Below are 27,484 nucleotides of genomic sequence, written 5' to 3' on the forward strand. Positions count from 1 at the left end.
CTGGAATCCCTGGATGTGCTGGGGGCACAGTCTGTCCTGGAATCCCTGGATGTGCTGGGGGCACAGTCTGTCCTGGAATCCCTGGATGTGCTGGATCTGTCCTGTCATCACAGGTCCTGACATGTGCTGTAAAGGGACACTGAAATGTTCCTCCACTGTGACATACAAACAACCAGCACGGATTCACCGCAGATCTTTATTGAACATCGACACGTCACATGAGCAGTACTAAGTCAGGCTGCATAGTTGGTTGTGGACTACAGTAGAACATGGGTGAAGGAAGGCCACCTTCACCACAACACTCAACAGTTGGTTGTGGACTACAGTAGAACATGGGTGAAGGAAGGCCACCTTCACCACAACACTCAACAGTTGGTTGTGGACTACAGTAGAACATGGGTGAAGGAAGGCCACCTTCACCACAACACTCAACAGTTGGTTGTGGACTACAGTAGAACATGGGTGAAGGAAGGCCACCTTCACGACAACACTCAACAGTTGGTTGTGGACTAAGTAGAACATGGGTGAAGGAAGGCTTCACCACAACACTCAACAGTTGGTTGTGGACTACAGTAGAACATGGGTGAGAACATGGGTGAAGGAAGGCCACCTTCACCACAACACTCAACAGTTGGTTGTGGACTACAGTAGAACATGGGTGAAGGAAGGCCACCTTCACCACAACACTCAACAGTTGGTTGTGGACTACAGTAGAACATGGGTGAAGGAAGGCCACCTTCACGACAACACTCAACAGGGAACCACCACCACAACACTAGACCACCTTCACGACAACACTCAACAGTTGGTTGTGGACACACAGGGAACAGGGTGAAGGAAGGCTTCAACAGACAGACACGAACTACTGTCCAGGCAGCTTACATCAAAACTTGCAAAACAGCTTGGAATTATCAGTCAAGTGGGGTTTAGTGATTATTGCACGTACACCGCATTGTGCATCTGCCTGTACTTGTGTGGACTGACTGTCTGTCCAGCAACCTCCATAGAGGTTGTCCGATATCAGATCAGCTACACTTTCATCAATATGCAGATGAACATCACTGAAGTTTTCTGGGACTAGGGTACCGTCATCCCCATAACAAATGTGGGGGAGTGACTAGTCAGACTAGTGAAATGAGTACAAACTGAACTTCTAACTAACATTTTCAAGTGCAATAGAAGTGCTAAAAATCTGGTTTCCTAAAAACTTGAAATATTAACTGATGTTACAAGGCAGGCAGTAGTATACACAATGGGGCTACGGGACAAGGTGCTCCCAAGGGCTCATTTTTTCAGAATTTCGAACATCATTTTTTTGCTAGAATTTTGCTTGAATTAAAATCAAAATTCTAGCAAAAAACTGATGTTCGAAATTCTGAAAAAATTGAGCCCTTGGGAGACCTGGTCCCGTACCCCCATTGTGTATACTACTCAGGCAGGACTGGGGGTTTGCAGGTACTGGCCCCCAAGAAAATTACTGGCCCCTCTAGAAAACTACTGGTCCCCCCAACAGATGTCGGGCAGCTATAGTTCAAACACTGCCTAGGTCAATGTGGTGTGATGTGATCCCAGCACATAGAACAATCCCTCCAATACATATGTTAGTTGCACAGCTGCCCGTGGACTTGATCAGACAGGTTGACAATCAGTTCCTGTAGCAGGATTTCATACTCTAATTCTTCTCTTGAGAAGTGAACTTAGTTTGATGAACTTGTTTCAAGCAACATGTTGGGACGTCATTGGGACACTAACATCAGGCATTGTTAACTGGGTTCAACCACATGTTGAACTGCTGTGTTGGCATACCACCCGATACCACCAGCCGATACCACCGATACTCGTCCTCCACCCACACCTCTCCTCTCTTGAACAAGACCATAATGAGATACAATGGATATCAATACTTACAGTATGTCAACATCCATTATATTGTCAGTCAGGCTGATATTCCAGTCCAACAACAAACGCTGCTATCTTCGAATTAACCATTTACAGGTTATCAAAGACGTATCAATATTTGTCTTGTGCTCACCGATACCACAGGTAAAAACAAACGATTTCATACATAGTTCTATAAAACTGCATAGAATGCATTCCTGTGATTTTTAAAGGATCAGAACTTGAAAATAATCTCAATTTTGGACAAAATGCAATGGGACCTTATATTCAAAACCTTAGAAAACTGATATATGTAAGTAGAAATGTTGTTCTATAAACTACTCCAGTGAGGGCAGAACTTCCCCCCCCACCCAGCCACAGCCATGGCAGATACACAGGCAAAGGAAACTATCTGCCTTCTTTCAGTTTTCCTTTTGAGTAGAATACTTACATACACCAACTTAAGGAAAGTAATGAAACGCTTATCTCCGAGTATTTGTTTATCTGTCCACAGTATGAGATCATGTAATGTAACCACATGTAAACATGGAGCAATTCTGAATACACAAAAAACAAAATGGTACAAAACTGAAAACTGAATATCATTCATGGACAATGTCTGCCTCCGAACACATACAGGTTGTTGTGATAAACATCATGTAAATAATGCTGACTCGCCAATATACATAGTGAACTCCAGCCAGTTACCTCGACAGTTGGGAAGGTCCTACAGGTGCTGTGATTCCTTAACACACAGTTCTGTATAACCATCAAAACACATGTAGATTCTTCTACAGGACATTGGTACATTTAAATATAAATTCTTGGACTATTTTTGTGTTTTCAGGGCAAGTCTACTCACTGTAGCAAAACATTAAGAAAAAATCATTTTTCGAAATTAATCTGCTCTTTTTTCATTAAAAATGTCAACAATTTTGTTCATAGTTTTTGCAAAACTTCATTAAAGACTTTCTCAGGATATCGGTCTCAAATGAATATAAATATATTTCAGATAAAAAGAAAATCTGAAAAACACAAATCTGAAGAAGACAGGACAAAAGTTGTATGCAGTGCATTTGTTCTCATACTTGACTACTTCATTATATCACTGGAAATCAACAGGAATTTCCATAGTCACCGGAACACAGCAAGAACTGGTATTATGCATCATGAACACGTCATCCGGCACAGCACAGCGTGGAATATATGGCACCTCACCTCACTCAGTACCAACACAACATACATGACATGCGTTTTGCTGACCGTGGAATATCCAGATGACATAAACAGTGATGCAAACAAAAATATTACAAACATATTTCAACAAAGTGAGAACGTGACTACCTCCGTTACCGGAATTATTTGCGTCTAGGCAATAACAACACTGTAACTATGGTAACAACAAAACGATCAACAACTGTCACAGTCCGGAGCAATGACAAGACTCAAGATTTGTAAAACTTGGTGAGATAATCACAAGCAAGCAAGATCTGATGAAAGTGTGAAAGCATATCTAGAATGTCTAAATGATATCAATGTCTACATCCAAGGAATCCTGCCCATATATGTGCATGTGGTCCCCATCAGGAGGGCGTTCCCTGAGAAGCAGTCACCGTGTGCACGAAGTGATCCTAGTGTTACGGCTGGCTTTACTCCCATACTCTCACAGACTTGCGATATCATATCAGTGGCTTTCAACAAATGACAACTGGAGGTATAACCAAATTTGGTCTGGAATCATATGGAGTGACCATCATGACTTCCTGTCTTAATTGCATTTTGCCAGATACTCATTCCTGAATATAAGTGCAGGTAACCATGGTAACACCACGTTTCTGACTCCACTGTAGATGCACTTTGATGATTTTCACATAAGATAATTAGCAAGCACAATATTCACCCTATGTTGTCATATTTTCTTCTTTTAATCACTTTTTTTATAAACTGTCAATGAGTTTTACTTGTTACAGCAACTGGTATCTTATCAAACCAATTGGTTTGAAATAATGTACCAATGTGAGAAATCAAATATGGGTAGTTCATACACTTGAATGTTACCGACATCAAGAGAAACAACAGGTTTAATGATATCAAGCCAATGAATAGCAATCCTGATATCAAGCGAATTAACAGTGTTCCCGATCTCAAGCCAATGAATAGCAATCCTGATATCAAGCTTAATTAACAGCCATCTCAAGCCAATGAATAGCAATCCTGATATCAAGTCAATTAATAGCGCTCCTGATATCAATAATTAACAGTGTTTCTGATATCAAGCCAATTAATAGCTCTCCTGATATCAAAGCCTCAAGCCAATGAATATCTTTCCTGATATCAAGCGAATTAACAGTGTTTCTGATATCAAGCCAATTAATAGCGCTCCTGATATCAAGTCAATTAATAGTGTCCCTGATATCAAAGCCAATTAATAGCATTTCCTGATATCAAGCCAATTAACAGTGTTTCTGATATCAAGCCAATTAATAGTGTTTCTGATATCAAGCCAATTAATAGCGATCCTGATATCAAGCTAATTAATAGTGTCCCTGATATCAAGCCAATTAATAGCATTTCTGATATCAAACCAATTAATAGTGTTCCATATATCAAGCCAATTAATAGCGATCCTGATATCAAGCTAATTAATAGTGTCCCTGATATCAAGCCAATTAATAGTGTCCCTGATATCAAGCCAATTAATAGTGTTCCTGACATCAAGCTAATTAATAGCATTCCCGATATCGAGGTAATCAATAGCGCTCCCGATATCGAGGTAATCAATATTATCACTATTACAAACCAAGCAACAGCATCACATATCGAGTCAACCAATAACGACAAGTCAACATGATTGCCTACAGAAGAGCTGTACAAACATTACTTGCACTCCCAGCCATCACTGTTTGATTAAAGATATATCACCGGAAACAATTACTATGGTTACCAGATCAAAAACAAATCACTGCTCATACTTTCACCATCACCAAGTTCAGAGGTCAACTGTCGTCCTTGCCAGCTGACCTTGCCAGCTGCCCTCTAACCTGGCATCGTATAAAGCAACTATTTACAAATCAGTAAACGTGAACATGGAATAAGGGGAAGCTACTCTGCCTTTGCATGCTGTATATAGCCATTTCTTTGTCCATTCATATATTTCTTTCCATTTCCACCTGTGACACCGTTCACTTTTCCAGGGACCGCCGCCAGGGAGTGGGTGTTTTTATGTTTCCGTATATACGCCTGTATGTAGAAGTTTCCAAACAAGCACAACATGGCCACCATGTAGATCGTGAGGAGCCACTGACCCCAGCGTGGGAAGTCACATGACACTCGAAGTGAGTTGGCCGTGTGGGTGAACGTTATGCAGAACTGCAACTGGAAGAGAAGAAATAGAAATCTACATCACGGACCCACGAGACATCACTGTTTGTGTAATTGCGACAGAGTAAAACAACATGCAACAACAGTCGCTGAACCTGACCATCTGATACACTTGTTAAAGAAGAGGATTGATCAAGTTTGTACACATGTACTAGGGGGGGGAGCAGTTTTGTACATGACATGCAAGGGGGATCATTTACTTTGTACGTCAATTTTAGGGGAAGGGGTCATTTATATAAATATTGTACATGCTTCTCCATAAAAATCATCATCACCCCTAGCCATAACTTTTTAACGATCCCTAACTACACCAAGTTCAATCTATGTTGAAAAAAACAAGCAATGTTAGTTAATCTGTGTTTCACTGTGGCTGCCATGATGGTTCCTATAAGACTCTAATGTTATTTCCTTGAGTAATTTTCCGATCCAATGACAACAAAATATGCATAAAGGGAGATAACTCCAACTGACCAACTGGAACTTGGTGATATACTTCTTCCACCAGAGCTTGCCTCGAAGCGCGGGGATGGCAGACAGGCCGTAGTAGGAGTACATGACGATGTGGACGAGGCAGTTGAGCCAGCTGCCGAACCAGGCTGCAATATATTGTTTAGTATACTCAGTATGTCATGCCACACGTTGTTTCAAAATGTTCCAGAAAATGTAAGATATGTTGTATTTAGGATTACACATTCTCTGTAAAGCAAAGATTGAAGGCTGGACTGGTAGGGGACTGAACACATGCCCAATCACCAGATCACAATGTGAAAGATCTAACATTCTCAGCTACTGCATAATGAGATAGAGACCTACTGTGCCCAGAATCTCTAAGGGTATGGATGTACTCACGCATTCCCCAACACTACAGGTATACGGAATACAACACTACAGGTGTATGGATATACAACACTGCAGGTATATGGATATACAACACTACAGGTATATAGACATACAACACTACAGCTATATAGACATACAACACTGCAGGTATATGGATATACAACACTACAGGTGTATGGATATACAACACTACAGGTATATGGATATACAACACTACAGGTATATGGATATACAACACTACAGGTATGGATATACAACACTACAGGTATATGGATATACAACACTACAGGTATATGGATATACAACACTACAGGTATATGGATATACAACACTACAGGTATATGGATATACAACACTACAGGTATATGGATATACAACACTACAGGTATATGGATATACATCACTACAGGTATATGGATATACAACACTGCAGGTATATGGATATACAACACTGCAGGTATATGGATATACAACACTACAAGTGTATGGGTATACAACACTACAGGTATATGGATATACAACACTACAGGTATATGGATATACAACACTACAGGTATATGGATATACAACACTGCAAGTGTATGGGTATACAACACTACAGGTATATGGATATACTCACACATGCCTCCAGGGATGAACATGACGACCCACCACCAGATGTTCAGCATGGTGGCGTGGTGGAAGACATGTAGGAATGTGATCTGGTTGAACTTTTTACGTAGGATCATAAGGAGCGTGTCATTAAATTCAATCACTTTGGAAAAGAAGTACCACCACATCACCTTGGCGACCTAAGAAAAGAGAACATGTGTGTCAGACCACTAAACAACATATACTGCCCCCAGTCTCCTCTGGGCTGCCCACAGTCTCTAATCTCCATGGGACTACCCACAGTCTCCATGGGGCTACCCACAGTCTCCATCTGGGTTGCCCACAGTCTCCTCTGGGTTGCCCACAGTCTCTAATCTCCATGGGGCTACCCACAGTCTCCATGGGGCTACCCACAGTCTCCATGTGGCTACCCACAGTCTCCTCTGGGTTGCCCACAGTCTCTAATCTCCATGGGGCTACCCACAGTCTCCACTGGGCTACCCACAGGCTCTGCTCTGGATTACAACACCTAGTAGAGTGAGGGGTATCTTATTACTGATGCAAGGGTGGGACACCCTAGAAACCCTAATCTACACACATTTTATGATGAACAGCCAGACTCAAACTGGCACCAGGCCTTGGAGGAGGGTGTCTAGACCCAGACTCAAACCGGCACCAAGCCTGGGAGGAAGGTGTCTAGACCCAGACTCGAACCGGCACCAAGCCTGGGAGGAAGGTGTCTAGACCCAGACTCGAACCGCACCAAGCCTGTCTAGGGAGGTGTCCAGACTCCAGAACCGGCACCAAGCCTGGGAGGAAGGTGTCTAGACCCAGACTCGAACCGCACCAGACCTGGGAGGAAGGTGTCCAGACCCAGACTCGGGACCAAGCCTGAACCGGCACCAGACCCAGGAAGGTGAACAGCCAGACTCCCGGCACCAAGCCTGGGAGGAAGGTGTCTAGACCCAGACTCGAACCGGCACCAAGCCTGGGAGGAAGGTGTCTAGACCCAGACTCGAACCGGCACCAAGCCTGGGAGGAAGGTGTCTAGACCCAGACTCAAACCGGCACCAAGCCTGGGAGGAAGGTGTCTAGACCCAGACTCAGAACCGCACCAAGCCTTGGAGGAGGGTGTCTAGACCCAGACTCGAACCGGCACCAGACCTCGAACCCGGAGGAAGGTGTCCAGACCCAGACTCCAGACCTTGGAACCGCCACCAAGCCTGGGAGGAGGGTGTCTAGACCCAGACTCTCGAACCCGGCACCAAGCCTGGGAGGAAGGTGTCCAGACTCCAGACTCCTTGAGACTCGAACCGGCACCAAGCCTGGGAGGAAGGTGTCTAGACCCAGACTCGAACTGGCACCAAGCCTGGGAGGAAGGTGTCTAGACCCAGACTCTGAACCGGCACCAAGCCTGGGAGGAAGGTGTCCAGACCCAGACTCGAACCGGCACCAAGCCTGGGAGGAGGGTGGTCCCCTTTCACTAGCAGCTAGATTTGACCTGAAACGTACCCTCATCTCCTTCGGATTGGTCCAGCTGCCTGGGTTGTAGGTGGCGCACCACATGTCGTAGCCTGCATCCACCACACTCACGATGATCTGCAATAAAGTAGAAATGTTGTGTTGTCAGTCAGAGTCATTCATTCACTTGTACTAGACAAAAGACCACGGTCAGATGGTCTATATATTCACAGTGACAGCATCAAGCACTTTCAAGTTTTCATGTTTGTTTTCATTCAGAAGATACATAATCATGGTTTTACAAAAGACATTTAGGATAACTTCCATTAACACATTTCAGGAGCCAATCAGAACTGTCTCTGATGCACTACCTCGATGAACATGTACACGGAGAGCACGACCAGTCCCAGGTTGTAGACGACCATTAGCCACTGCAGGGAGAATGGCTGACGGTTCTTCATGATGCGTGGTCCCACCAGCACCATCAGCAGGTACAGCGCCGTCGCCACCCACACAGGCACCGGGCTGTCCGAGATCATCAACCAGTGCCGTGTGCGTGGATCTGAAACAACATAGCACACCATCAGCACAACAGCCCCTCACTAACTCCGAGACACTTCAACCACACAGTCTGTGTAATAGTGTAGGACTACCAGTATGCATCAAGATGTATTCCCCTCTAACATGTCTAGCAGTAAAGAGTGAGTGAGTATGGTTTTACGCCGCTTTTAGCAATGTTACGGTTGGGGGCCCCAGAAATGAGCTTCACACGTTGTACCCATGTGGGGAATTGAACCTGGGGCCTCGGCATGGCGAGCAGACACTTTAACCACTATGCTACCCTACCGCCCCTCTAGTGGTAATGTTATCAGAAAAATACAAACATGTTTGCTGTAGACTTGGAGCTGAATATCATGCAAGGCAATAGTCTTAAACATGTTAAATGAGAATCAACATAAATTCAAAGACATGTAATTTTTTAAGTAAAATTGATATTTTATACTTATCCTGACACATGATCTTTTGCTTATCTCGCTTTCCCTTGCGAAGGGTAGTGGAACACTTGAATCCCTTGTAGTTCCCGAAGCGGACATAAAAAGACACTCGCGTCCACGAGTTACCTCCCTTCTCCCGTGCAAACAGTCATGTGACCAGCCCTACTTGTCAGTCTCTCCTGATTTTTCTGCCTATGCACCTGGATCTACTGTGCGAGTCAAGTCTTGTGCTGAGGGTAGTCGACCGAGTAGACATTGCCATGTTCGTAGTGTTAACGGAGAGATGACTGCTTAAGAAATCATGGCTTGTATCTTGACCCAACAATCTTCTGGGGTCACAATTCGATTCTGTGTTATGATGAATCTTATCCCCAGGAATTGCAGATCTTGCTTTGTTTCCAACTCCGACTTCATCAGGTTCACTAGCCATCCTAGGTGCGTGAGCAACTTGATTGTGAAGTTCAGCTGCTGTCTGAGTTGATTGGCACTTTGATGAACCTGTATGCTGTCGTCCAGGTAAAAGGCATTGCGTAGACCTCGATGATGTAGGTAGGCAACTATAGGCTTGGTTATTCGTGTGAATAACCATGGAGCCGATGATATTCCAAACAGTAGGACGTTCCATTGGAAGTGCTGACCTCTGAATAGGAATCTTAGATATTTCCTTGATTCCGGATGTATGGGGATGTGTAGATATGCATCCTGAAGGTCTATGCTGGCCATGTAATCTGCTGGACGGACGGGTAGTCTGAGTTGAGGTAGTAGGATCATTCTGAACCTCTCTGGTTTGAGTAGATAGTCTTGGTTGAATTTCCGCATGTTGTAAATCAACCTGAATTTCTCTTTGGAATTCTTCTTGGGTACTAGGAAAATTGGGGAGTAGAAGCCTGGCGTGAGATGATGTTGATCTATTCTCTCTACCGCATTGTTGGTTAGAAGTGAGTTGATGGCTTCTTGTAGCTTGTCTGCTTGCTCGTCTGCATAGTCGAAGACTATCGGTCTGAGGGTTAACGGTGGTGTGGCCTTGAGCTGCACTCTGTACCCTTCTCGCAGTACTTGTGAGACATAGTCGTCCCCCCTTATTCCCCAATTTTCCCAGTACCTTTGTAGACGTCCACCCACTGTTGATGGTTTACAGGAATGGCTGGGGGTGGAAGCATCCAGTCGTTCCATCCCCACTTTCAGCGTCTAGCCCCTCTGAAACCTCTGGGAGTACGTCCTCTCCCTGAGTATCCTCTGTAGTTTCCGAATGGGCGACGAAAAGGGCTTTTCCCACCTCTGAAGTTGGAGTACTTCTTCTCCTTAACCTTCTGGATACCGGAATATTTCAACTTGCTGTTGTACTTCTGTGAAGTATGACGAATGACGTTGGCTAGAGTATCTATAGACTTGATCATCATGACTTCCCTTGAGTCTTGAGTAACTTCCTTAGCTGCTTCATCTATCTCACCTCTGAAGATGGTAGGTGCCGCCCAAGGAGCTCTAAGTAGCGGTTGGGTGAATCTGTCAGGAATCTGTCAGGAACACGATGTCAGTAGACCCTGTCTCCGTAATAAGGTGAGACCCTCCGACGTTGAGGCCAAATGATCCGATATAAAGTGTTGGTCCTTTTTCTGAGTGAGCAGAGCAGATAATATCATTCTATCTTCTTTTTATCCCCCACCTTGTAGACCTTGTTCCGAGAGTCGTTGACCAGTTTTATATTTTCATCTAAGTCTGGCGCTCTCATGAAGGGGTCCATGTGATGTAAGGGGAATTTCCTCGCATTAAATGCTGCCAGATGTTGATTCTGGAATCTAGTAGCTTTATCAAAAGATGTGCATAGATTCGAAGGCACCTTGGATACAGGCTCAATAGGAGGAATGGTGACTGAGTCGAAGTCGTCCTTGCACATCTTATATGTGTAAACTTCATCCAATTCCTTGGAGGGAGACTCTAAGTTTAATCCATTCGCTATCCAAGCTGTAACCTCCGTATCTGAGAAGACATAGTCTGCCTGTTCATCAGATAGTTCTTGTTCCGTAGAACTATGCCATCGCGAATGTCGTGATTCATCCCTTCTTGAACCTCTGTCTCCTGATCCATTCCTTAGCGAACTAGTCTCTCTCGAACCTTCTCTATGCGTGTGAGAGCTGTGGGATGTATATCTAGAACGGCTGGCTCTTGGGGATGGATTCCTAGGCGTTCTCGAACGTTGAGGGTTCGCAGACGAAGTTCGTGTAGCGTTAGTAGCCTTCGCGGACCTTCCATCTTGTTCTATGATGACAGAGTCGTCCGATTGTGATGACCTTCTCGAACGTTCACGTTTCGCCAACGTTGTCTGCAGATGTAGATCTGTGAGGCGTATTAGGTTTGCATAGGTCAGGGTTTGTGAACGTTGTCAGTTGGTGAGCGTTCCTGTCGTGCCTTCGCTTCCTCAATCAAAACGTCGTTCCATCATGGCCATCACTTGAGTAGTAAATTGCCTCATAAAGTCGCCTGGATCGAAGTTCAACGTTGACTGGAACTGATTCGGTGTTGTTGAAGCGTTCGCGAACACTGATGTGTTGTGTGCTTCAACTTCAATGAGAAGTTGGTGGTTGGTCGTCAAACAGCTGGCCCGCTGTTGTAGTTGCAGACGATCTAGTAGTCGTGGAGGTCGACTGCGTCGCCGATCTAGTAGGTACTTCAGGCAGAAGTAACGGAGGTCAATCAAACACGTCTGCCTCGTGGGGTAGGATAATCTTCTCATTAAACGACCTCTGATGAGTTGACTTGCTAGGTCGTGTTGATTTCGATGTAGACCTAGTTATGGATGCCCTTTTCTGCGTTGTGGATGAAGTAGTAGTCTTTTTTCTTGCTCTGAGAGGGCGTCAACTCCGTCGTAGCAGACCTCTTCTTCGACCCTGTAACAGACGACTGCCCCTGCAACGTACTCAACATAGCACCAGAATTATATATCTCTGCAGTAGCAAACACCTACGGTTACTAGCTTGATCTCCAGGTTTATCAACCGTGACTTGTGATGACTTCCTCACCCGATCAATGGCACGTCCATAGATATAAGACAAATATTGATTTAATTGTAAATTTGATTAATCACTGCAATATATACAACGTGAGGTGGAAGAACATGGTTTAATGCACGATGGGCATTGGGGGTGAGGATCAGTCACTGATAGCCGGTGCCTGCAAACAATGCAAGATTTCATGAAATGTAACACGTTACATTACAATGAGAAAGTGTAACAAATTACAATAATTTCTTCAAAATTTATACAACTAATACATGATAGTTATAGCCAAATACCATACACAGCGTAATTTTGATAAATAGGATCGAAATATAAAGGATATCTGCCGTATACGGGACTCCTTGGGCGAAAAGGGAGAGAGTGACAAGTAAGGCTGGTCACATGACTGTTCGCGCGGGAAAGGGAAGTAACTCGTGGGTGAGTTTATTTTTACGTCCGCTTCGGGAACTACAAGTGATTCAAGTGTTCCACTACCATTCGCAAGGAAAAGGGAGATAAGCAAAAGATCATGAGTCAGGATAAGGAAAAATATATGTCTTTACTGTTGTCTATGAAAATTTAACACTATATGAATACCCGTAAAAAAAACAAATAAAAAAAACACAAAAAAAACACTTGTGATAATATATTCATGGATTGGTACACATTTCATATGAATTAAGAAAGAAATCACACTTTTGTATTGAAGTTGCAAGTTTTCAACAAAATGGACAGTTTTGGAGCAGTTAGCAGCAAATCTTCAACTTTTAACATCGGGGCAATGATTCCTTGACACGGTCGATCTGGCCACCGTTATCTCATCAACAGCTGACAAAAGACATGCTGGCTTGCAGGCTCCATCATGCAAACAATAGATTCATCTCCCTTCCACCCACTGTTGATGGTTTACAGGAATGGCTGGGGTGGAAGCATCCAGTCGTTCCATCCCCACTTTCTCAGCGTCTAGCCCCTCTGAAACCTCTGGGAGTACGTCCTCTCCCTGAGTATCCTCTGTAGTTTCCGGATGGGCGACGAAAAGGGCTTTTCCCACCTCTGAAGTTGGAGTACTTCTTCTCCTTAACCTTCTGGATACCGGAATATTTCAACTTGCTGTTGTACTTCTGTGAAGTATGACGGATGACGTTGGCTAGAGTATCTATAGACTTGATCATCATGACTTCCCTTGAGTCTTGAGTAACTTCCTTAGCTGCTTCATCTATCTCACCTCTGAAGATGGTAGGTGCCGCCCAAGGAGCTCTAAGTAGCGGTTGGGTGAATCTGTCAGGAATCTGTCAGGAACACGATGTCAGTAGACCCTGTCTCCGTAATAAGGTGAGACCCTCCGACGTTGAGGCCAAATGATCCGATATAAAGTGTTGGTCCTTTTTCTGAGTGAGCAGAGCAGATAATATCATTCTATCTTCTTTTTATCCCCCACCTTGTAGACCTTGTTCCGAGAGTCGTTGACCAGTTTTATATTTTCATCTAAGTCTGGCGCTCTCATGAAGGGGTCCATGTGATGTAAGGTGAATTTCTCGCATTAAATGCTGCCAGATGTTGATTCTGGAATCTAGTAGCTTTGTCAAAAGATGTGCATAGATTCGAAGGCACCTTGGATACAGGCTCAATAGGAGGAATGGTGACTGAGTCGAAGTCGTCCTTGCACATCTTATATGTATAAACTTCGTCCAATTCCTTGGAGGGAGACTCTAAGTTTAATCCATTAGCTATCCAAGCTGTAACCTCCGTATCTGAGAAGACATAGTCTGCCTGTTCATCAGATAGTTCTTGTTCCGTAGAACTATGCCTTCGCGAATGTCGTGATTCATCCCTTCTTGAACCTCTGTCTCCTGATCCATTCCTTAGCGAACCTCTCTCGAACCTTCTCTATGCGTGTGAGAGCTGTGGGATGTATATCTAGAACGGCTTGGCTCTTGGGGATGGATTCCTAGGCGTTCTCGAACGTTGAGGGTTCGCAGACGAAGTTCTCGTAGCGTTAGTAGCCTTCGCGGACCTTCCATCTTGTTCTATGATGACAGAGTCGTCCGATTGTGATGACCTTCTCGAACGTTCACGTTTCGCCAACGTTGTCTGCAGATGTAGATCTGTGAGGCGTATTAGGTTTGCATAGGTCAGGGTTTGTGAACGTTGTCAGTTGGTGAGCATTCCTGTCGTGCCTTCGCTTCCTCAATCAAAACGTCGTTCCATCATGGCCATCACTTGAGTAGTAAATTGCCTCATAAAGTCGCCTGGATCGAAGTTCAACGTTGACTGGAACTGATTCGGTGTTGTTGAAGCGTTCGCGAACGCTGATGTGTTATGTGCTTCAACTTCACTGAGAAGTTGGTGGTTGGTCGTCAAACAGCTGGCCCGCTGTTGTAGTTGCAGACGATCTAGTAGTCGTGAAGGTCGACTGCGTCGCCGATCTAGTAGGTACTTCAGGCAGAAGTAACAGAGGTCAATCAAACAAGTCTGCCTCGTGGGGTAGGATAATCTCCTCATTAAACGACCTCTGATGAGTTGACTTGCTAGGTCGTGTTGATTTCGATGTAGACCTAGTTATGGATGCCCTTTTCTGCGTTGTGGATGAAGCAGTAGTCTTTTTCTTGCTCTGAGAGGGCGTCAACTCCGTCGTAGCAGACCTCTTCTTCGACCCTGTAACAGACGACTGCCCCTGCAACGTACTCAACATAGCACCAGAATTATGTATCTCTGCAGCAGCAAACACCTACGGTTACTGGCTTGATCTCCAGGTTTATCAACCGTGACTTGTGATGACTTCCTCACCCGATCAATGGCACGTCCATAGATATAAGACAAATATTTATTTAATTGTAAATTTGATTAATCACTGCAATATATACAACGTGAGGTGGAAGAACATGGTTTAATGCACGATGGGCATCGGGGGTGAGGATCAGCCACTGACAGACGGTGCCTGCAAACAATGCAAGATTTCATGAAATGTAAACAAGTTACATTACAATGAGAAAGTGTAACAAATTACAATCATTTCTTCAAAATTTATACAACTAATACATGATAGTTATAGCCAAATACCATACACAGCGTAATTTTGATAAATAGGATCGAAATATAAAGGATATCTGCCGTATACGGGACTCCTTGGGCGAAAAGGGAGAGAGTGACAAGTAAGGCTGGTCACATGACTGTTCGCAAGGAAAAGGGAAGGGAGGCAACTCGGGTGAGTTTATTTTACGTCCGCCGAACTACAAGTGATTCAAGTGTTCCACTACCATTCGCAAGGAAAAGGGAGATAAGCAAAAGATCATGAGTCAGGATAAGGAAAAATATATGTCTTTACTGTTGTCTATGAAAATTTAACACTATATGAATACCCGTAAAAAAAACAAATAAAAAAAACACAAAAAAAACACTTGTGATAATATATTCATGGATTGGTACACATTTCATATGAATTAAGAAAGAAATCACACTTTTGTATTGAAGTTGCAAGTTTTCAACAAAATGGACAGTTTTGGAGCAGTTAGCAGCAAATCTTCAACTTTTAACATCGGGGCAATGATTCCTTGACACGGTCGATCTGGCCACCGTTATCTCATCAACAGCTGACAAAGACATGCTGGCTTGCAGGCTCCATCATGCAAACAATAGATTCATCTCCCTTCCACCCTGTTCCCCAATGTAGCTGGGAGAATGGCATCATGGGATAGACACCGCTGTGGAAAACTTTATTGCAGGAGTCCACAGATGTTCCTTCTGGCTGGGAGTCCACAGACACCCCCCTCTGACCAGGAGTCCACAGACACCCCCCTCTGGCCAGGAGTCCACAGACACCCCCTCTGGCCAGGAGTCCACGCACACCACCTCCAGATAAAACTCCACACAGACATGCCTCCAGTCCATTTCAACAACAATTGCCTCCATGGACAACATAATATGCAGACAAATTCATAAAAATGTTCCAGGGACCCTTATTGCCACATGGTGTTTCAATAATATGATTATTTGGTTTCACTTTAGGTATCACAAAAATATTGACAAATTAATCAAATCATTCAGGGATTAAACTAAGCGCCTTTGGCTACAAAATTGGGAAATTATTGTTTCTAACATTTTTGGGTAAAGTAAGAGAAATGGGGAAATGATTAATTCAAAATGGGAATTTTACTTCATTTATTTTCACACTATTTCAACAGTATGACTGCAGTGTTAACTGACGTGAATGCATGATACGATGGTAATAAGCAGCCAGGCACTGAGTCGAACCAACCAACACATTTACTAGCCTCTCGTGATCACTTGATGTCTTCACACTGTTACCAAACAGCCTTCAAATGGCGGTCAGTTCTGTCTGGTGATACACAGGCTCATGACAAACACAAGACCTGACTAAAACAAATACATGCTGGTACATCCACAAGTTGCTGAGGACAACAGGGGTGTGTGCACTGATTGACATTGCCAGTTACCATGGTGACAGAAACAGCAAGATTTCCCTACCTGGCTCTGCACCTTCATACTGCTTCAACAGTTGCTGGATCTTGCTGGCCATTGCTGACAACAACTGTAGGACCTGAAACACAAACCACTGGGGTATACCATGCCCGACAAAACCAGGGGTCAAACAGCTCCCCACGTATCGGCCCACCTGTAAGGTATATTGAGCATCCCTCTTGTAATCAAACATTTACTTGACAGTCAATACAGAAAACTGCAGCCTAGTAAGTATCACTGATGGTTCAGACAAGTTACAGAAAGCTGTGATCTGTCTGTCTGTATATCTGTGCATATAACTATCTGAATTTTATTCGTCTGTGGTGTGTCTCCATGTCTGCAGTGTGTCTGTGTCTGTGTCTGCGTCTGTGTCTGTGTCTGCGTCTGTGTCTGGCCTGTGTCTCAAGGCCTCTGCGCCTGTGTCTGCGCCTGTGTCTGCGCCTCTGGGCCTGTGTCTGGGCCTGTGTCTGTGTCTGCGCTCTGCGCCTCATGTCTGCGCCTCTGCGCCTGGGCCTGGCGCCTGGGCCTGGGCCTGGGTCTGCGCCTGGGTCTGGGTCTGGGTCTGGGTCTGCGTCTGGGTCTGGGTCTGGGTCTGGGTCAGTCTGCGTCTGGGTCTGGGTCTGGGTCTGGGTCTGCCTGTTTGTGTGAAGGCTCCATGTAAGCTAGGTTTGTCCTAAAGTACAGTGGACTCTGTCAATACCGGCCTCTGTAAACACCGGCACTCTGTCTACATCGGCACAAAGTTTCAGTCCCGGCAGAAATGCACGTTATTATCATTTAGAAACTTCTGTAAACATCGGCATCTGTCTATTCAGGATATCGGCATTGTTTTTCAGTCCCAACGAACAAGTTGTTATGAAAACGGATCTGTAAAAACCGGCACATGAAAGACGGTGTAACCCTTTGATGCAATTAGGTCCAAATGATGTAAGAACACAATTCGCTGTGACTCCCGAGATTATTCAGAAACGGGAAGTGTTAATCAGTATCTTGTTAATCGGTGAGTGGTACGTAACACTTACACTGAGTAATTAATACATGTTGTGGGCAGTTTGACTGTATAAACAAGCAAATGTTTACATTGTGTTGATTCGCGGGTATTGACTCCTGAGATTATTCAGAAACGGGAAGTGTCAATCAGTTTCTTGTTAATTAGTGAGTGGCACGTGTCACTTACATAGAGGCGAATCGTTTGATGGCGGGTGCGCAGGCGTCATAAGCGAACCTAGCTAAACCGGCACTCTGTCAAAACCGGCATTTTTATTTGGTCCCGACTGATGCCGGTATTGACAGAGTACACTGTAGTCGGAAATAGATAAATAAACTGTTTTAGGCTGTTACTCTGTATCTCTAAAATTAAAACAATTGCAAATAGCATATGTCAACATAACCCACATCGGCCTAACTGGGCGTTAGGTGGGATGCGTAATAGGATATCCAGAAAAGCATGTTTACTCGTAAAATTGTGCAAAACTTAGAAAAAATACGAATAGCTGCTGAAAACAATAGATCAGACTATAGATGGCAATTAGGTCGCTCAGCCAGGTATGACGGACCGTCGATTCACCTGACATGAAATTCACGTGCTGCCTACGGGCACAAGGGGTCATCTCAAAGATAGTTTATGCTTTCTCATGTGTGTTGAATATGTCTCATCTATTGATTGACATCTTACGTGTCTTTCTTTCACAAAGTTTATGTGGAGATATGTAAAAGAGTATGATACCCATAGAAAAGCTTTAATCACCCAGCCGACCCCAACCACCATCTGTGACACCCATCCTGACACACCATTTGAGATGACCCCCTCCTACCTGTTTCTTTTTATAGTGACAGTGAGACTCCATGGTAGCTGCTACATCCTTAATAGTTTCAGTATTAAAGTTATTATAGTTTACGTCAGCTATCGTTTATAATAAAGATAAGTTTATTTTTTAAATAGGCATTAAAAAAGTGTCCTTTGCAATACAGTATCATCGCACACTTATTTGCATAAAGTCATGGTCAGTTCCAAATAAGTCGCTTTGGACTCAGAAAAAAACCTGCATGGCTTATTTCTGCACTAATCTCTCCTCAGTAAAGTCCTTTTACTCCGTTTCCTATCTCCCTACCACTGCGACTGTAGATAGGCCGAACGTAATTTAACAGATACAACAAACAAATGAACATGAATTCAGCCACACCACTGACCTTAGAATATGCTTGGTACTCACTAGTATATGTCGACAGTTATATTTCAACAAAGTTGACCTTGCCGCCCCAAACTGCCTGGCAGACTAATTTGGGAGTTGTAAAGAGCTGCAATTATAGCTAGCAACATTGTATGATCTGTCAGTACAACCGCACGGTAGATCCTATCTAGCAATGTCAGACTTGTAAATATTCATGAGACATGCTATGTACGTGCCTGGTAAACTCAGCAAACATACGACCAACTTCAAACACATCCACATAAAGGAGACTTGCTTTGTTTGTTTGACGAAAAACATTGAGCAGATTACGGCACGAGATCTACGTCAGTGTTAATACACGCAAGGCCAAAATACAAACTCATGAATAGTCGAGCAGCAATTATTTCAGGTTGAGCTCCGAGCAAACTTAGCAACAATGTTTGATGATCAACTGACTAAACAGAGCAATACAGCACTGACTTTCCACCAAGAATAAGCTTGGGACCTCACATCCATAATGTAGCAGTCTAAATAGGGACAGTTATAGGTCGGAAACTAAATACTCAATACCCTGGATACATTTTGTGGATTTTTCATAAACCAGCACTTTTGGTACGTGGACATAATTATGTCTGTTCTGTTCGTTTGTTAATTTCCTCTTGGTCTGTTTGTGTTGTTGAGTGGCTGAAGTAGAGGATGCTTGCTTTATTGCTTCTGTCAAAAACTATTTTTTCCCCTGAAACACATCTGACCAAATATTCAAAGTAAACTTGAGTGTATTTTTTATATTATCACCACTGTCAGTATATTTACAAATGTCATGATATATCGTCTGTTGTTAGGGTATTTGTTACTTTTTGACAGGGGGTATTCTGGTTGGTCAAAACTGCAAACAAAAGCTTCAGATGGGTGAAAACAGCACACACCTTCAGGTGAAACAAAGGGTAGTAGCTGTGTTTCTCATGAGTAACTGTCACTCATGTCATGACAAATAGTGGAAAGATTTCCACTCGTAACCCCGGGTTTTTTTATCATTCTATGCCTAAGAATAGACGTTTTTCATAAAAAAAACATTGACCCTGACCCTAACACTAACCTTAAAACTAACCCTCAAAATAATCCTATTATAGAATACATTTAAAGTGGCGCTTACGGGCGTAACCCAAATAGTCTCTGAATATGCTAACAGAATACTCAACATATTTAATTCTACACATGAAATGCAAGCGTTTAGCTCAGTAAATAACTCACAAACATGGCTGATGGTGTTTCAAGGACCCTGGCAATGTGCGAATTTGTTCATGCATGGCATATGTCTGCCTCCTCTCCACTACTGGTGGTTGAAACTGTCAATAACATTCTTTATCATACCCTGCACTAACAAACCCCTTTCTGATTCCTGCATCTGTCAATAACATTCTGTATCCTACCCTGCATTAACACAACCCTTTCTGATTCCTGCATCTGTCAATAACATTCTGTATCCTACCCTGCATTAACACACCCCTTTCTGATTCCTGCATCTGTCAATAACATGCTGTATCATACCCTGCATTAACACACCCCTTTCTGATTCCTGCATCTGTCAATAACATTCTGTATCATACCCTGCATTAACACACACCCCTTTCTGATTCCTGCATCTGTCAATAACATTCTGTATCCTACCCCGCATTAACACACCCCTTTCTGATTCCTGCATCTGTCAATAACATGCTGTATCATACCCTGCAATACACACCCCTTTCTGATTCCTGCATCTGTCAATAACATTCTGTATCATACCCTGCATTAACACACACCCCTTTCCTGCATCTGTCAATAACATTCATCTTAATACACATTCCTGCATCTGTCAATATCATACCCTGCATTAACACACCCTTTCTGATTCCTGCATCTGTCAATAACATTCTGTATCATACCCTGCATTAACACACCCCTTTCTGATTCCTGCATCTGTCAATAACATTCTGTATCCTTTCTGACCCCAATACTATTCTGTATCCTACCCTGCATTAACACACCCCTTTCTGATTCCTGCATCTGTCAATAACATGCTGTATCATACCCTGCATTAACACACCCCTTTCTGATTCCAGCATCTGTCAATAACATGCTGTATCATACCCTGCATTAACACACCCCTTTCTGATTCCTGCATCTGTCAATAACATTCTGTATCATACCCTGCATTAACACACACCCTTTCTGATTCCTGCATCTGTCAATAACATTCTGTATCCTACCCTGCATTAACACACCCTTTCTGATTCCTGCATCTGTCAATAACATTCTGTATCCTACCCTGCATTAACACACCTTCTGATTCCTGCATCTGTCAATAACATTCTGTATCATACCCTGCATTAACACACCCCTTTCTGATTCCTGCATCTGTCAATAACATTCTGTATCATACCCTGCATTAACACACCCCTTTCTGATTCCTGCATCTGTCAATAACATTCTTTATCATACCCTGCATTAACAAACCCTTTCTGATTCCTGCATCTGTCAATAACATTCTGTATCATACCCTGCATTAACACACCCCTTCTGATTCCTGCATCTGTCAATAACATTCTGTATCATACCCTGCATTAACACCACCTTTCTGATTCCTGCATCTGTCAATAACATGCTGTATCATACCCTGCATTAACACACCCCCTTTCTGATTCCTGCATCTGTCAATAACATTCTGTATCCTACCCTGCATTAACACACCCCCTTTCTGATTCCTGCATCTGTCAATAACATTCTGTATCCCACCCTGCATTAACACACCTTTCTGATTCCTGATTCCTGCATCTGTCAATAACATTCCGTATCATACCCTGCATTAACACACCCCTTTCTGATTCCTGCATCTGTCAATAACATTCTGTATCCTACCCTGCATTAACACACCCCTTTCTGATTCCTGCATCTGTCAATAACATGCTGTATCATACCCTGCATTAACACACCCCTTTCTGATTCCTGCATCTGTCAATAACATGCTGTATCATACCCTGCATTAACACACCCCTTTCTGATTCCTGCATCTGTCAATAACATTCTTTATCATACCCTGCATTAACACACCCCTTTCTGATTCCTGCATCTGTCAATAACATTCTGTATCATACCCTGCATTAACACACCCCTTTCTGATTCCTGCATCTGTCAATAACATTCTGTATCATACCCTGCATTAACACCACCCCTTTCTGATTCCTGCATCTGTCAATAACATTCTGTATCCTACCCTGCATTAACACACCCCTTTCTGATTCCTGCATCTGTCAATAACATTCTGTATCCTACCCTGCATTAACACACACCCCTTTCTGATTCCTGCATCTGTCAATAACATTCTGTATCCTACCCTGCGTTAACACACCCCTTTCTGATTCCTGCAACTGTCAATAATATTGACTAACTATCTGGGAACTAATGCGAGGGATATCTGCAATCATCTGCAATGATTTCGCATCCACAGCACAAGTCAAAAATCTTCAATATTTTTCAGTGAAAACTGGCAGATATATCCAACAGATCCTCAAATAATGACTTTTGCTATTTACAGATTTTTGGAATTAGTATTTTTCTTGATTTCTTGAGATAAATATCTCACCATTTTGGCAGTAGAGATAACAGGGTGACCATTTGTCAGTAGAGATAACTGGGTGAACTGTTTGCTGGTAGAGATAACTGGGTGAACTGTTTGCTGGTAGAGATAACTGGGTGAACTGTTTGCTGGTAGAGATAACTGGGTGAACTGTTTGCTGGTAGAGATAAAAGGGTAAACATTTTGCTGATAGAGATAACAGGGTGACCATTTGTCAGTAGAGATAACTGGGTGAACTGTTTGCTGGTAGAAATAAAAGGGTAAACATTTTGCTGATAGAGATAACAGGGTGAACATTTGTCAGTTGAGATAACTGGGTGAACTGTTTGCTGGTAGACATAACTGGGTGAACTGTTTGCTGATAGAGATAACAGGGTGAACATTAGTCAGTTGAGATAACTGGGTGAACTGTTTGCTGGTAGAGATAAATGGGTACACATTTTGCTGATAGAGATAACAGGGTGACCATTTGTCAGTAGAGATAACTGGGTGACCATTTGTCAGTAGAGATAACAGGGTGAACTGTTTGCTGGTAGAGATAACAGGGTGACCATTTGTCAGTAGAGATAACAGGGTAACTGTTTGCTGGTAGAGATAACAGGGTGACCATTTGTTGCTTGTTAAGGGTGGGGGTGGGGATTATTTATAAAAAAAACCTTCTATTCTTAGGCATAGAATGATAAATTAAAAAATCAGGCTTACGGGCAGAAATCTTTCCGAGATAACTGGGTGACCATTTGTCAGTAGAGATAACTGGGTGACCATTTGTCAGTAGAGGGGGCGGTGGGGTAGCCTAGTGGTTAAAGCGTTGGCTCGTCACGCGGAAGGCCCGGGTTCGATTCCCCACATGGGCACAATGTGTTAAGCCCATTTCTGGTGTCCCCCGCCGTGATATTGCTGGAATATTGCTAAAAGCGGCGTAAAACTAAACTCAGTCAGTCAGTCAGTCAGTCAGTCAGTAGAGATAACTGGGTAAACAATTTGTCGGTAGAGATAACTGGGTGAACATGTTCAGTGGCATAAACACATTTTATTGTCCACACATAATTGTTGCAATTCCTTTCCGAATATAAAATAAATACAGAATTATTTATTCTGACAGAGTAAACTTCACTGCTCAGAATACTAATCTACACTTTATGACATGAAACCATATGACATGGTTGACAGCAGATATGTAATCATAACATAACACTTTGAGAAACATCTGTGATGAACTACCACACACATTCATGGTATTCGTTGCAGTACATATCTCGATCTGGATCATTTATCTCTGCATATATGATTTTAAAGCGAGTGTCAAATTACTGCCATCGTAATTCCTCGTTTATGAGCTAAACTCAACTACCAATGTCATTGTACTATTTCGTTCACTGTACCACAGCACATTAGCCAATCTGTCACGCCCGTCTATTAATCCAGGAACCTACAATACAGTACAGCGACGTCACGGTCACAATAGAGTCGGCATGTGTAGCGGGTCACCTAACACCGACACCTGTACAGGTATGTCATTCAAGCGGATCGTTTCATGAATGGAAGAAATAAACAATAAACTCTAAAAACCAAACTGCACTTCGTTTACCACCATTCAAACTCTCTATACGCCACTGAATGCTTGCAGGCATCGCCCGTGCTTACAACAGTACCAATGATGTAATTATAATAATTCCTGCCATGGACGCCTGGGGTCGATGAAACGGACTTCTCCAAGGATATGACTGGGGTATATTAATGAACGCTGGAAAACTAAATCATGCACAGAATATCTACAGACATGCTGCCAATATAGAACTGTCTCACTTACAGTAGCAGCCGCATAGATTTTCCTGAGCAGAAAGAAAGATTCTTGTGTCGGGAAACGGGAAATGGCTATTGTGCTTCGATCTTGTAATCTTACCTCTATCAGAAGGTCCCCGGGTGTGTGGATATTTGATAACGGAATACCCCGTTTATATCCAACAAGCGCTGATAACACAAGCGTCGATTTGGCCGCTGAGGCTATGGCAAGAAGCACATGCGAGGATGTTCTGTGGAGTAACCGGCTTCTTCGTCCAATCAGCTTTCAGTATTGTAACCTTACGCGCATCGGCTGAGGGTCATTTAAGGTCACATCAATCATCCGACTCTGGGGAAAGATTCGGAAGGTTTCGGCAGCCATTCGTCATTATCCGGATAATGGGCGCTGTCGAATTGCAACATTCTTCGTATTGAACACAAACGGGACAAATCGATTTTGACTTTCAACTTTAGCAAGATACCGTGTTTATAAATTCAAGCAATAATATTTGTGTGAAACGGTTCTTGTTTCAAACTAAATAAATTATAATAGCCTGAAGACCCATTATGTTGGCATCTTTAAGTTTAATTTTTAACTGAAGTCCACATAAAGCCCACCTTTTATTCAATTTTCTTTCAAGTTTACAACAACCGACATGTTGTCTCAGAATACACATCACACAGCGGGACAAACGATTTCTGGCCTTGAGGTGTTTGAAGAGAAACGTAGGGGATATATGTTTACTGTAACTTTAGGCATGTCTGTTTGCTATTTGTTGTTTGTTTGGGTTTGCTTTGTTTGTTTTCTGTGGTTTTGTTTTTTTACTTTCTTTTTTTTCTTTATGTAGCACTGCGTAGTGTTTCCGCTATATGTCGGCGGTCTGCCAATCATCAAGTCTAGACCAGACAATCCAGTGAGTGATATCATGAGTATCCACGGTAAATAATGATGTGCAATCAACCCGGTCACCGAGTATGACCTTCTGTTTCATAGGCGGATCCAGAGAGGGGAGGAGGAGGTGCGCACCCCACCCTTTTGTCCTGAAAGTTTATTAAATGACCATTGAAGCTCTCGTGAAAATGAAGTGTGCATCCCTCCTTTCTCAATAGTGCGCGTACACGCACACACACACACACACACACACACACACACACACTCTCTCAAAAAGCTGTATTCGGCCCTGCATTTGTACGCCTCTACGAGAAGCGCAGATTGTTTTACAGCTATTTTTCGACCGTTAGGTTCCGCGAGGTCATTAAAGATGTGAATGAATAATAAACAATTTAATCAAACGTTTCATATAATTTATATTATAAGGCATTTGTAACGATAAATATACCCCTTATAATATATTCGGGATGCGAATTTGTAGCGAATGTCATCGGTTTTGTTGTGGTTTTGCGACATAGCTGTTAGCAATAATCCAGCTATAAATAGCCCACCTTGTTGCAGCAAACCAGTGGGTGACGGCATGAGCGACGTTCCATATATTCCATTCCACTGCGCATGACTGTAGCAATCCCCATGTAGAAAAATTAAAAACTAGTCAGGTTTTAATCATTAATTTATTTTACAGCAAATCATTCATCACATATATACATTCAGTTACATTGAATTAAAGCAACACTCTATAGAAATTATGAAAAATAACTCACTTCCAATATATACATAAATATCTGGGTATATATAGTGATAATTATTACCATAGTAACGCCCCAGTTTCCCTACAGTAGTTTACAGCTACACAAATTATGCACAATAAATTAACCTTGCATATTTGAGAGGTGCTAATGGTTATGGCCCGGGAAAGCGAAATCTGGACTAAACCTCCTTAATTTAGGTTTCGCTTTCACGGGAACGGTCAAGCTACAGTTAACACTGAATTTCGCGTTCCCGGGACTCTCAATACACAAGAAATCTTTAATATTAAATAACAATAAATGTTGGAGCCACAGACTGTTCACCGATAAGACACATGGATGGATCATGGTGAGGTGGAATTGAAAATATCGTGCTTAGACAACTTACATCGTTAAGCATTCATTGACGTTATTTACGTTACCGCAATGTAATTTACGTTACTTATATATGTAGGACGATAACAACCTAAAACTACTTTCACTTGTCAAAGTTTGATTCACATTTGATATGTCGGCAATGCCAGACAAGAAAACACAAAAGTTTCGCGAAACTTTCCAAATTTCCAACAAATTACGGTAACGTAAATTATAGTAACGTAATTATAGTATTAGTTCTGGTAATGAATAATGTTATGGCAAGATGAATAAATACAGAATGCTTGGTTGGGGCACATGTATAACAACAGACCGCCGGACCCCAAATGTACAGTGATGAAGACTTACTGGGATGCTAGATTTTGAGTTATAACGGTAACGTATGATTACTTGCTTAAATAATCTCCACTGATGTCGGGCACATTTTTCCATATTGTAAGAAAAATCAATGTTAACGAAACTATATGTTTTTAGATATCGAGAATAGATGAACAGGCCAATCAAGAAAAATTATCTTGTGGGTCTGTGCGATGATTTACCACAAGAAAAGCTGTAAACAAACACAACTGAGAATTAGTGAGATCTGCTCGAACAACCGTCTTTGCACGTTGGATTAAATAAAATAGTCAAATAAGTCAAACAACTAGCAAATTTTACTACACAGCTCCAATACTTCTTTTCTCGGAGGGTTTTCCTACACCGATGCTTAAACTTGTCATAGATCAAGTGCTGAAACTTGAAACAACTGAAAGGGCGGTGGGGTAGCCTAGTGGTTAAAGCGTTGGTTCGTCACGCCGATGACCCGGGTTCGAATCCCCACATGGGTACAATTTGTGAAGCCCATTTCTGGTGTCCCCCGCCGTGATGTTGCTGGAATATTGATTAAAGCGGCGTAAAACCAAAGTCAGTCAGTCAGGCAGTGAAACAACTGAAACTTCATCTCAGTTAAGGGGCTAACATATCGAGTATTGGGGTTGTGCGCAAATCTGAAGTACGGTAATCCGATGTTTTCATAGCAATTCGCTTTCGCGGCACTTCTAGCACAACTTTTGATTTCGCTTTACCGGGAATAGGGAATATTGAAATTTCGCTTTCCCGGGCCGACATCTGTACCCGGTTCCTGCAAAACAAGACAGAAGTGTCCGTTGTATTTTGTGAAGTACAACATATAATTGGGCGAGACTTCGGGGGGTACACCGATCAAAACGTTTTACTGAATCTCCCGGTCTGAGTGCCATGGACAGATACAGAGTTCATTATACGTACATTTTAACATTCCGA

At 42.8% G+C, this 27,484-nt stretch overlaps 1 protein-coding gene and 1 long non-coding RNA gene across 2 annotated transcripts; both read right to left on the bottom strand.

The window, feature by feature from the left end:
• Positions 1-182: 182 nt before the first annotated feature.
• Positions 183-768, bottom strand: LOC124279875. The gene is made up of 2 exons (XR_006899509.1): positions 611-768; positions 183-477 (listed from the first exon to the last, which is right to left on the bottom strand). It is a non-coding gene; the product is annotated as an uncharacterized LOC124279875 (long non-coding RNA).
• Positions 769-4,292: 3,524 nt separating this feature from the next.
• Positions 4,293-24,469, bottom strand: LOC124279874 (elongation of very long chain fatty acids protein 5-like). The gene is made up of 7 exons (XM_046715747.1): positions 24,309-24,469; positions 16,625-16,697; positions 8,523-8,713; positions 8,203-8,289; positions 6,719-6,890; positions 5,731-5,855; positions 4,293-5,253 (listed from the first exon to the last, which is right to left on the bottom strand). The coding sequence occupies exons 2-7, from the start codon at positions 16,674-16,676 to the stop codon at positions 4,981-4,983; spliced, it is 900 nt and encodes a 299-aa protein (XP_046571703.1). The 5' UTR covers positions 16,677-16,697; positions 24,309-24,469; the 3' UTR covers positions 4,293-4,980.
• Between the last annotated feature and the right edge of the window lie 3,015 nt (positions 24,470-27,484).

The sequence above is a fragment of the Haliotis rubra genome, unplaced genomic scaffold (assembly GCF_003918875.1).
Source record: "Haliotis rubra isolate DU_JTF1 unplaced genomic scaffold, ASM391887v1 Scf258, whole genome shotgun sequence".
NCBI lineage: Eukaryota > Metazoa > Mollusca > Gastropoda > Lepetellida > Haliotidae > Haliotis > Haliotis rubra.

What these genes read in the sequence shown, in the direction of transcription:
- LOC124279874 (XM_046715747.1), bottom strand. Translation starts at nt 16,676, where the DNA reads ATGGCCAGCAAGATCCAGCAACTGTTGAAGCAGTATGAAGGTGCAGAG. An exon ending in CCAATCCGAAGGAGATGAGG is followed by an intron (nt 6,891 to 8,202) that starts GTACGTTTCAGG and finishes CTCTTTTCTTAG; the next exon opens with GTCGCCAAGGTGATGTGGTG. An exon ending in ATATCACCAAGTTCCAGTTG is followed by an intron (nt 5,254 to 5,730) that starts GTCAGTTGGAGT and finishes CTTCTCTTCCAG; the next exon opens with TTGCAGTTCTGCATAACGTT.